The 13,415-nt window shown below is 34.7% G+C and overlaps 1 protein-coding gene across 1 annotated transcript; it reads left to right on the top strand.

The window, feature by feature from the left end:
* The first annotated feature begins 9,962 nt into the window (after window positions 1-9,962).
* LOC136830376 (keratin, type I cytoskeletal 9-like) lies at window positions 9,963-13,113 on the top strand. The gene is made up of 2 exons (XM_067089912.1): window positions 9,963-10,124; window positions 12,244-13,113. The coding sequence occupies exons 1-2, from the start codon at window positions 9,963-9,965 to the stop codon at window positions 13,111-13,113; spliced, it is 1,032 nt and encodes a 343-aa protein (XP_066946013.1).
* Window positions 13,114-13,415: the final 302 nt, after the last annotated feature.

Raw genomic sequence — 13,415 nt, 5'->3', positions numbered from 1 at the left:
GGCCCTGAGAACATAAGGCACTTGCTTGCTTGCTGTAAATCTTCAGCATAACAAACAATCAACAATGACACATGAACTATAAATCAACCTAAAACTGATGGCTGGTAAACTGCCTAATCATGGTCAATATTACAGAAAGGATATTTGCATTTGCTATGAGTCGAGTTCACATTCATGTCTGTACGACACCCACACATTCATACATGCATATCTATCTGTCTATCTATCTATTTATCTATCTATATATATATATATATATATATATATATATATATATATATATATATATATATATATATATATATATATATATATATATATATATATATATATATATATATATATATATCTTTACTCCTTATTGAATATTGAATATGACATGGTAATCATAGGTAAACAAATACATAGACAACAGTAAATTTTTTAATCAACGTTGGAGAGTAATTTTAGTGCTATTGAATGTTTTAGTTTGGTTTAACTGAATGAAGATGTCTTCATCATAATAGAATAGGCGAAATTTATCTAAAAAAAATTTATTTCATTGTTTACATCATACATAGTAGTTTTGTTGGGCGCAAGTTGTTTGCTAAAGACATTTTTCACAACTATAGCACTATCTTACGGTCTTCTTCATAAATATGATTAGCATCCAGCTTGACCGGAGCTCGTGAAGTGCTCACTCTGTACCTGAAGGCATGCTGCTCAACTACAAGTTCTCTTGAAGTATTGACTCTGCCTGCTGAAAGAAATCTGTTTGACTTTTGCCTTCTCGTTATTGTTTTTACTTGTAGTTTTCTTTCTCTAGAAAAGATCCTATTCACCTCCCATTTCTCGTATAAGACTGACTCTACAGACTGAAAGCATCCGCTTCGATTTTAGCTTTCTCATTAGGTCCTGCCTTGGTTGGCTGAAATCATCTGTTTTGACCTCATTTTTCTCACCCATGATGTCTCTTTTTCCTGAAAGCATTTTTTTTTAGCCCAGTTTTCTTGAAGCATCCTGTCTGACTTCAGCCTGTTCGTTATATTCTGGAGCTATTTGCAATGAGCATCCTATTTGACTTCCTGTTATTGTTAGACTTGGACTATTTTCTGTAAGAGCCCTGTTTCACCTCACTTTTATCGTTAGACTTTGGCTCCTTTTGCTGAAAGCATCCAGCTTGGCTCCAGTTTTCTGGTAAAATGCTGACTCTGTCAGCTGGAAAGCATTCGCTTGAGCTACTTCCTCATTAGACTCTGGGCCTATTTGTTGAAAAAAATCCTTTTAACTTTAGCTTGGTGTTAGACTCTGCTTTATTTGTTATATTTATCCTGTTTGACTTAACTTTATCGTTAGACTTTGGTTCTATTTACTGTAAGTATCGTGTTTGATTTCACCATTGTTGTTCTTTAGCTCTGCTTCCTAAAAGCACATTGGGTGACTTCACTTTTAATTGTTAGACTTTGGGTCTAAAGCATCCAGTTAGAATCCAAAATGGATTTAGCTTTATTGTTTGACTCTGGCTCAACTTGATGATAGCATTCATGTTGACATAAGTTTTCTATCTTGATGCATTTTGTTGAAAGCCTTCTGTTTGATTGTAGTTTTCATAAGGATGCTGATTTTATTTGCAGAAAGCATTCTTTTTGATTGCAGCTTTCTCATAAAATTCTGACTACTGAAAGCATCTATACTGACTTAAGATTTCCAGTTAGACACTGGCTCTATTTGCTGTAAGTGCATCCTGTTTTACGAGGTCTTTTCCGTCAGATGCTGGCTGCGTTCGCTGACTGACCTAAAACTTCTCACGCAATGCGTCTTGTCATTAGTGTTGTCTCAAACAGGCATAGATTCGAGTCCTGGCCAAGATTGCTGCTCTTACCATTTACAGTGTAAATTATTCCTTAGGAGTGGTAGATTCGACATTAATGGGTTATCAATAACTAAACACTTGTAAGGATAAAAATTAATGACAATATATATATATATATATATATATATATATATATATATATATATATATATATATATATATATATATATATCTGTATGTATGTATGTATACATACACACACACACACACACACACACACACACACATATATATATATATATATATATATATATATATATATATATATGTGTGTGTGTGTGTGTGTGTGTGTGTGTGTGTGTGTGTGAATGTGTGTGTGTGCGTGTGACATTGCAAATAATTTTTTTGCGTGAATCATACAAAACCTACTGTAACAAAAAATTAAATGAGAGAATAAGCTTCAGCCTTCAAGCAGTCTGAACTTATATTCAAGCGAGTTCCAACCCCTTGAGGTCAAAAACTTATTCTTCCATTTCATATAAATATATATGATTCCTCACAGGCTAGTGGCTAAGACACTAATCCCACGGCAAGAGATTCCAGGTTCATCTGGTTGTGTTAGCACTTTGCATCATTACTGATATACAAAGTTGGTTAGGTATTAGGTATACAGTCAGATGTGAATTGGAAAGCTATCGCTTTCTGAAGCCACCTTGGGCTTGATGCTGATATAATCCGAAATACTTTAGGGTGACCAAAGCCATGAAATAGATATTAGGTAATTATCAGACTATGGTGTGTCGTAAACCAGCAGCATGGATAAGGTCATAAGGCTAGAGTCTTGCCCTCAAAGACCAGTTAAGGACTGATAGGCTAACTTTCTTCTGAAGCCTCTTATCTATGTGATAAAGATGATTAGAGGACCTGGGTTCGTTTCCCGCTACCGCGCATCAGAATTTCTTCATATTTCTTGCACTTGGATCTTAAGGCTTTGTGGTGACAAGCATATAAAAAAAAGCGTGAAAAAAAGCGAGAAAGTTAAGGGGGCATTGTGGCTATTACAATTACACGTGTATCTGGTAAAAAGTGACCAGTAGATTCTATATTGACTATTTGTCATTTGAACTTGCAATGCTTTATGTTGTCACTGAGCTGGAGGAAGGATTAACCAAGATGTTAACCTATCCATTTCGTGTTTTCTCAGACTTGACCCTGAGGAGGCCTGAGAACACGAAAGCACTTGATCACCTTCATGGTTTTACTTATTCCTCCAGCTCAGTGACTATATATACATATATACAGTATATATATGCATTTGTAAATATATGTATGTATATCTATCTGCTGTCTATCTATCTATCCATCTATATATATATATATATATATATATATATATATATATATATATATATATATATATATATATATATATATATATAAAGACAAAATCCACAAAGGAAAAAGAAACACTGGAGTACTGAAAGGCCTTTTAACTTATAATCCTTTACTTAGCGGACTGAAGAAATATAAAAATAAGTTTACAAAGAAAGCTCATATAAATGATAGATGGGGATTACAAACTTGTATATGGAATTCTTTGAAAAACGATATTTACCTAATATCATTTATACTCCTTTAAAGTAGTTAGATATGTTGACGATATTTTAGCTGTTTTGCCTGCTGGTATTGAAGTAAATGATTTACTCTCTAATTTGAATAACCAGATACCATCCATTAAGTTTACTTTAGAATTAGAAAAAGACAATTGCCTCCCTTTCTTAGACGTTTTAATACAGAGAACCATTTCAATGCAAATATTCAATATTTATAGGAAACCAACCAACAACTTAACTTATGTCCATTTTTATTCAGGCCATCACCTTAATATCAAATTATCAATTTTTTGTTCTATGGTTTTACGAGCTTTGCGCATTGTCAGTCCCCAGTATTTGGATCAAGAAATCGAATACATAAGAAAAATAGGGACAGATTTATATTATCCTTCACATATACTAGATTTTTGTTATAATAAAGCCAACGAAAAGTTTTATAGTGAAAGTAACATGGAGAAAGAAACTCCAAAGAACACTCTTAGCTTGCCTTATTTTATTGGTTTTGAAAACATAAAATCATTGTTAAAATCTTTTAGCGTCAACCTCGTTTTCTCCTATAATAACACTAAAAGGAATGTTAATAAAAAATAGCCCCAAAGAAAACAACAACATGATATATAAAATTCCATGTTTGGACTGCCCTCTTTTTATATTGGCCAATCAAGCAAGGATTTAGATGAACGTATTAAACAACATAAGTATTCTGTCAAAACTGGGCAATCATCCAACGCTATGTTCATTCATTTAAGTGAAAACTCTCACAGGATAAATTAGACTGAAAGTTCAGTGATCGCCAGAGTAAAAGATTTCGCTTCACGAAATCTTTTAGAATCCGCTATTATAGCTTACTTCCAGCTGTAATTTTAACCTTAGCCCTGGCATGTATTATTTGGACCCCTGTATTAGAAAAATGTTCAAGAATGACCTAAAAGATAAAATCACTGACTTAATTACAAATTGGTTACCTTATATATATTTTCTACGTATTCGTATGTTTACTCAAAATTTTTAAATGTTCATCTTGCAAAATTTTTATTGTTTACCAAAAAAAAAAAGGCATTATTGAGTTGTACTTTTATAACATTTGTTTGGTGCTCAGTCACCTCCTGGTATAATTTGTTAATTGTCCTGTCCCTGCTTCTAAACGGTTGAGCCTAATCCTTTGTGAAACCTCTTAAAATATTTAACCCTGTTTTGGCAGTTCTACTAATTCTTCAATTGTGTTGGATTCCAGGTACACATTTTTTCCTTTGTAATCCCCATCTGTCATTTATATGAGCTTTCTTTGTAAACTTACTTTTATATTTCTTCAGTCTCCTAAGTAATGGACTATAAGTCGAAAGGCCTTGCAGCACTCCATGGTTTCTCTTTCCTTCATGGACTTTGTCTTTATTTATATATTCATCACGTTCATTATTCAGTTATACACACACACACACACACACACACACACACACACACACATATATATATATATATATATATATATATATATATATATATATATATATATATATATATATATATATATATATATATATATATATATATATATATATATATATATATATAAACACACACACAAACATTAAGCAATGAATGTCATATAATATCTAATTCACTCTACCTCAGCAATAATAACGAAAGGGAATTATAATTAATAAATGATAGTCATCTGAAAGACTCAAACCACGGCTGGTACCTATCAATGGCTTCAATGACGAGTACTCTACCACTGGATTGTCAATCGGCTGCCATGGTTTGGGTGGGCTGATGCCGGCTCTAAGTACAAATACGGGCATTCAACAGCAGAGTCGGTATTAACTTATACCCCTCTTGATATGTGTGTGTGTATTTATATATACAGAGTATATATATATATATATATATATATATATATATATATATATATATATATATATATATATATATATATATATATATATATAAATATAACTACAAACGTCCTTTAATATCCAATTCACTCTACCTCGGAAGTAATATATTTTCATATATGTTACCGAAGGAATTTTTTTTTTTTTTAGGTGATAATATCCACCGTCTCGTGGGGTCGAACCAGCGACGGACGAGGAATCAGGACTATGATAGTCGGCCACAGAGAGGGTATAAGTGAATACCATCTCCCATATCGAACTCATATATCCACCCACCTCTGCCATGTTATATGCGTTTATACATAGCCATATTATGACTATTTATCACATCACCGTGATTCATACAATCAAGAAAGCTACAAACGTTCTGTCTACCCCAGAGTAATATTTTTTCATATATGTTGCGAAGAGGAATTTTTTAGGTGATAATAAGTCCACCGTCCGTGGGGTCACCAGCGACGGACGAGGAATAACTCAGTGACACACTTGTCGGCCACAGTGAATACCATCTTCAACCCACCCGTCGAACTCAGGTGTTTTGCGTTTTGGAGACGATATCATCTACTGCCATTTACCGTGACAGTGCGTTTGTCTCTCTTCCCATATTGACTATTTTCTTCACCGTGATTAACAATTACAAACGTCCTTTAATATCAATTCACTCTACCTCGGAAGTAATATATTTTCATATATGTTACCGAAGGGAATTTTTTTTAGGTGATAATAAGTCCACCGTCCCGTGGGGTCGAACCAGCGACGGACGAGGAATCAGGACTACAGTGACACACTAACCAGTCGGCCACAAGAGAGGGTATAAGTGAATACCATCTCCCATCAACCCACCCGTCGAACTCAGGTGTTTTGCGTTTTGGAGAACCTCTAAAAACTATTTATCACATCACCGTGATTCATATACAATAAGCTACAAACGTCCTTTAATATCAATTCACTCTACCTCGGAAGTAATATATTTTCATATTGTTTATTTTTTTTTTTTTTTTAGGTGATAATAAGCGATAATCAAAGTATTGCGAATGTTTGTAAATCATCCACTGTTTAAGTGACAGTTTTCTCTCTTCCCAATTGCTTCTTCCTAATTCAAGCCTGAGCTACGCAGGGGTTTGGGTTACCCAGCCTCACGCCTTCTGTAGTATACAGAACCGCAATTAAAAACTCCGAGTTAACCCGTAGCATTTCATTGCCAAATTTCAAGAAAATTTTGGGGGAGATCCTTCCTAATAGTGTAGCGGAGGTCATTTGAACCGGTGACCGAAATACATAAGCGTAAAGACATCCATGGCAAATCGTTTTTTACAGTACCCTGTAACGCTTAACACATCAAGGTGATAAACGTTTTTAATATTAGCTCGCATTTATCCCCATCATAGATATCAGCTTGAGAACTGCAGTAGAAATATTGCGTGACCTCATGCCTTATCTGAATATGTGCATGAACTGTCTGTGCAAAGAAGCACGCATGCAATCATTCATACTTTATATATATATATATATATATATATATATATATATATATATATATATATATATATATATATTTATATATATATATATATATATATATATATATATATATATATATATAAATATATGTATATGTATATATATATATTATATATATATATATATATATATACATAATATATATATATATATATATATATATATATATATATATATATATATATATATATATATATATATATATATATATGCATATATATATATATATATATATATATATATATATATATATATATATATATATATATATATATATATATATATATAATGAAGGCAGGGGAAGCACACCAACAGGTCAAGAAAGTCATATTTATTCAATCGCAACGTTTCGAGGCCAACCAGCAGGCATCATTTTCAAGCTACAAGTAATAATACCTAATTATTACAATAAAATTAAGAGACAAATAATAAAATACACATGAAGATACCGGCGAAGATGGGTCCAAGTGGAGAGCCCATAGCCATACCCTCAATTTGCGAGTAAGAACAACCATTAAAAACAAAAAACGTTGTCCCGCACCGCTAGATCTAAAAGTTTCTCGAAATCGTTCTTGCAGAACCCATTAAAACGCCGGTATCTTCATGTGCTCGCTGGAAGAGCACATGATTGATACTTGTCCCCTTAGTTACCATCCACTATTTTATAAGCGGTATGTGGACGACACGTTTGCACTTTTTAGAAGTCAGTTTGATGCCGAGAGGTTTTTAGCTTTCATTAAATCATTTCATCCTAATATTAAATTTACGATTGAACACGAGACTAACAACCAGTTGTATTTTTTAGATATTTTAATAATACGATCCCATCAAGGCTTCTCTACTTCTGTTTTTAGAAAAAAGACATTTACTGGTCTTGGTACAAATTTTTATAGTTTTTGTTCTTTTGATTTTAAGATTAATTCCGTATTAACCATGCTTCACCGAGCCTTTGCATTATCCTCTAGTTGGCAAGCTTTCCACAATGAAATCACGTTCCTGCAAAAATACTTTAACAACAACTGCTTTCCCACACACTTATTCTTTAAACATGTCTCCAAATTTTTAAATAATATTTTTGTTCCACGTCATCCTACCCCTCACGTTCCTAAACTACCTTTCTATTCCAGTCTTCCTTTTATTCACGACACAATCTTTTATAAGAACTCCGATCTCTAATATCCCGTCATCTCCCTGCCGTGAAAACCAAAATTATACCCACAAACCCACTGAATATCGGTAGCCTTTTCAGCTTCAAAGACCGTTTGGATCCTTTGGTGACCTCTTGTGTTATCTATAAGTTTACTTGTCCTCGATGTAATCGAGAAACCTATATTGGATCGACACATAGGTTACTTAAAGTCCGAATCGACAGTCATAGAGCTGTCAGCTATAGAACTGGCACTAAACTTTCAAATCCCGAATTTTCCAACATAAGGGATCATGCCGATAAATGCAAACATTCTATTCAGTACAAAGACTGTAAGGTTTTGGGCAGAGCCTCTAATCACAAACTTTTAGCAATTAATGAATCATTGTTTATTAAAAAACTGGTCCCCTCACTGAACACCCATGCCACGTCTACACCTCTTTATCTCTCGTGAACTGTTTACGTTTTTGGTCAGTCCTTCCTCTGCCTCCATACTCAACGGTTGATCCTTATTCATATTTTTAACTTCGCTTGTTTTAATGTAATTTATATTGTGTATTTTATTATTTGTCTCTTAATTTTATTGTAATAATTAGGTATTATTACTTGTAGCTTGAAAATGATGCCTGCTGGTTGGCCTCGAAACGTTGCGATTGAATGAATATGACTTTCTTGACCTGTTGGTGTGCTTCCCCTGCCTTCATTATATTACTGGGTTTTGAGAAACCTCGGCCGGTAAATATATATATATATATATATATATATATATATATATATATATATATATATATATATATATATATATATATATATATATATATATATATATTTAGTACATGAGACTTCATGATAAATATAATAGAAACTGTAAGTTCTGCACAGAAAATACTTTCAAGACATTTAACAGTATTTATAGAAGAAAACAAGTTTCATGGATTTTCCAGCTACTGATATTTCAGGCAAAAAAAACATTGACTTCATTTTTGTTGTCGAAATTTTGATCTTCCCCTTAAAAGCGGGTTTGCAATTTTAAAAGATATCCAAAGGTTACCAATTTTTGGGTCAAGTGATGTGGTTAACAGGAGTTTACAGCCTTTCGAATTCGACAAATTTCAAGACAACATGAAAAATAAAAAGAATAAAAAAGAGTAATGAGTCCAAAAACAAGAATCTTAATGCTATGAATATCCTGATAGTAAGAACAATAAAGATTGTAATATGAAATGGATATCTTGATGATAAGAAAAAAATTATGTTCTTTCCTTTTAACTACTGGTTCTACAGCTTGTTGCATGGCTGTCATTCTTGTCCATGGCAACAACTAAAGCAAGATCTGAAGAACCTTGGCACTCACCTTTATATAATTTCCCAGGTCCCCCTACCCCGTCCACCAAAATACCCACCTGACTGCGTTGCTTTTGCAGAACAGGTAAGTCTCGTTTCACAAGTGCTTTGCGGGAACTAGTTTTCGAGGTCAGTCATTCTGTCTCGCTCGGAGACTTCTTGGAGACCAAATAATAATAATAATAATAATAATAATAATAATAATAATAATAATAATAATGACAAGTCATTTCCCTCCTAAAGATAATCTTCATATCCATTAACTGTTGATCCACTCTTACACCGACATAAGAGGCTCATTATCATCACAGTCACAACAATAATAATAATAATAATAATAATAATAATAATAATAATAATAATAATAATAATAATAATAATAATAATAATGGCTGTTATTATTTTTATTACTATTCATAATTCTAAGACAAATATTGCCAATAACGATTATCCCTTCTTTTACATTAAAAGCATTAACATTAATAATGATGATAGTAAGAGTACTGTACTGGAAACCGAAGTTTTGTCACTCCCACTACTGCGACTGCTGACGAAGGAATGGCGCCGAAGCCCATCGAATTTCCCTTTTCCAGTTGTGCCAATCATCATCGCCATCCTCGTGACAAGCGGCACTTGTCCTCGCACCCTTAATGGCCTCCGTCAGCATAAAGAAACACCAAGGGAACTCTCACTTCCTCAACATGAAAACGCTAGACTCCAAATATCCAGATAATGACTTGTCCGGCCATGCATGTGTCCCCTCTCGTGCAATCAATGGCGAAGAATTAGTCATCGAGGAAATGACATTTAAGGTTGGCAAGACTGATTGGAGGTTGGAAGAGCTGACTGGAGGCTGGTAAGACCGATTTGAGGTTGGTATGGCTGATTAATGCCAGATGGTAACCCTGCGTGGCTGAGAGATTCGTGCATTTGTCACCATAGGTAAATGCAGTAATTCGTGAGGAATGATTTTTCTTTTTCCACTCTTAATGGATTCCTTCACCGCCTCACCTTCCATTAGAGAACGGATTCATTGCGCTCCGATGGCCGTCATTCCTCTGAAGGATTTATTCATAGAGTATAAAAGGGGAATCTAGTTCTGAAATGAACAGTACTGGTTTGTCTGGAATCATGGTAAGATCCTTTGCGGTTCTTTCAGAATGGAAGCTTTTGGTTTTGATCGGGTTTCTGCTTTACTTCAGTGTTTCAGTTTACTTCTAGTTCATCAGTGTTTTAGGTTCTATCCCACTTTCTGTCTAAAACTAGGATTTTGTTTGAGATAGTAAGCGACCGCTTGTATATTTTCACTCTGATTCATTTCTTGTGTCACTATTTAAGTTTTATCTTAGCTGTCATTTAGCAGACCATGAGATTTTTCTGATACTTTCCTTGTTTTTCAATACATAACAATTTTTTCCACTGGCCTGTTACTGATAACCAAATCTATACTAAATAGTCTGATACTTTTTCCTCTAAATGCTGACAATTTCCATTTTGGGGAGGGGTAGGAAAATGAGAGTGAAAATCCAAAATTTTCATTTCTCACTGGTGCAGTTGGTTGGACAAATATTACTTGGTGACTTTCTCTTGAGTTAACAATCTGATGGATTTTACCTGAAATATATATATATATATATATATATATATATATATATATATATATATATATATATATATATATATATATATATATATATATATATATATATATATATATATATATATATATATATATATATATATATATATATATGAAATTTTTATCAACCGTGATTTATATACAATCATGAAGCTACAAATGTCGCTTAATATCAAATTCACGCTACCTCGGGAATATCTCCGATGGAGAATTATCACCGAAGGGGAATTTATATAAGTGATAAAGGAATTGCTACCCGTCGGGACACGAACCATTGACACGGGCCTATTCAGCGACTCCAGTAGACGTTACCACTACGCCATCGGGACACTAATTCATTTATCACTTATATAAATTCTCCTTCGGTGATAATTCTCCATCGGAGATATTCCCGAGGTAGCGTGAATTTGATATTAAGCGACATTTGTAGCTTCATGATTATATATATATATATATATATATATATATATATATATATATATATATATATATATATATATATATATATATATATGCAGGTGTACAAGTGTTTGCAGTGGTGCGTATATTATGATCAAAGTTCGATATAAAAGTAAGTAGAATGTAGATCGTTGATGACATTCTGCGCAGCATTTCCTTTTATCTTTAAGGGAACCATTTCTATTTACCTAAAGTTTATCCACTTTCTCTGTCATTCGTTCTGCTCAAAAACATCAGGAAAAAATTGCAGAAATAGACCTGTCTCCTCCATATTATAATTTCAGTATTACAATGTGGCTTGGAGAGGAACGTCAGTCAGATGTTTAGACTTATCACAGGGCTGGTCATTACGTGAAAACTAGTTTAAAACAAATTCAAAGAAGTTTGTATAATCAATGATTTCCAACAGGTAACGTACAGTAGAATCGGTGAATGTGTAGTTTAATCCATATGTTCATCACTTGAAGCTACTAGGTTTCTTTGTATGACCTACATATTGATTTAATATATTTAATGACTGATTAACCGGTTTATATTAACTTGTGGTTACAACCATGGTTATTAACGTTTTACTGTTATCTAAAGTATACTGCAGAAGCAGTATACTTATTATTACCAAAAAGGCTTCTTATAATTTAATTCATAATGTACATTACTCATAGGCATTTAGCTATCTGTTTATTTATCTGCATACTCCGTTTTTCACAATTCAACGAGATGACTTTTCCCAAAGAAAAGAAACACGAATTCAAGTTATTTTTTTCTCTCGGCAATTTTCATATTACTGTGTCGTTTTGATTAGTCATCATTCTCATTCCCACTTATTCTTCCAGCAATCTGCCACGCTGTTCTTCCTGGCCCTTTCGGCGGGCGTTGCCTCTTCCCAGTTGATATCTGGGAACTCTTTCGGCAGCTCCTCAGGAGGGGGCGGGGGTTACTCCTCGCCAGGCGGGTCCTCTGGAACTTTCCTTGGAGGCAGTGGCGGTAGCTTCGGAGGTTCTTCTGGCGGTTCCTTCGGAGGCTCCTCTGGCGGTTCTTTCGGAGGTTCCTCTGGAGGTTCCTTCGGAGGTTCCTCTGGCGGTTCCTTCGGAGGAAGTTCAGGTGGCTCTTACGACAATGGTAATGACTTTGGAGGCTCCTCCTTTGGGGGAGGAAGCACTTCTGGAGGCTCATCCTTCGACGGTGGGAGCAACTTCGGAGGTTCATCCTTCGGCGGTAACAACAACGATGGTGGATCGTACGACGACGGCAATAACTTCGGAGGCTCATCCTTTGGTGGCTCATCCTTCGGTGGTGGAAACGACTTAGGAGGATCTTCCGGTAACGACAACAATGGAGGATCATATGACGACGGCAACAACTTTGGAGGTTCATCCTCCGGTGGCAGCAGTGGCTTTGGAGGCTCATCTTTCGGTGGTGGCAGCAGTTTTGGAGGATCATCCTCCGGTGGGAACAACGACGACGGAGGATCTTATGACGACGGCAACAACTTTGGAGGGTCGTCCTTCGGTGGAGGCAGCAACTTTGGAGGCTCATCCTCCGGTGATGGCGGCAACTTTGGAGGCTCATCCTTCGGTGGAGGCAGCAGCTTTGGAGGCTCATCCTCCGGTGGTAGCGGCAACTTTGGAGGATCATCCTCCGGTGGCGGTAGCAACTTTGGAGGTTCTTTACCTGGTGGCTACTTGCCTCCAAATAGAGGATAATTTTACTCTATCGGAAATGGTATGCAAAGTTCGAAAATTTCATTACTGGTTGGTGGCTATAATGATATTGCAAGCGTCACACAAGTTATGGTCATTAACATGAATTTCATGAAATAAAATGGACTTCTTTATCAATAAATTACAACAATATATATATATCTGAGATTTATATATTATCCTATATTACTTTGTGAAAATGTTCCTAGTAAGAATGAAAAATACTATAGAAAAAACAGATATGCCATACTTCTACATTACTTTGTGAAACACTCCCCAGACACAGGAATACACACACACGCGCA

The sequence above is a fragment of the Macrobrachium rosenbergii genome, chromosome 46, assembly GCF_040412425.1.
Source record: "Macrobrachium rosenbergii isolate ZJJX-2024 chromosome 46, ASM4041242v1, whole genome shotgun sequence".
Taxonomy (NCBI): Eukaryota; Metazoa; Arthropoda; class Malacostraca; order Decapoda; family Palaemonidae; genus Macrobrachium; species Macrobrachium rosenbergii.
The sequence above is the reverse complement of the archived record's forward strand: the minus strand, read 5'-3'. Positions and strand labels throughout refer to the sequence as shown.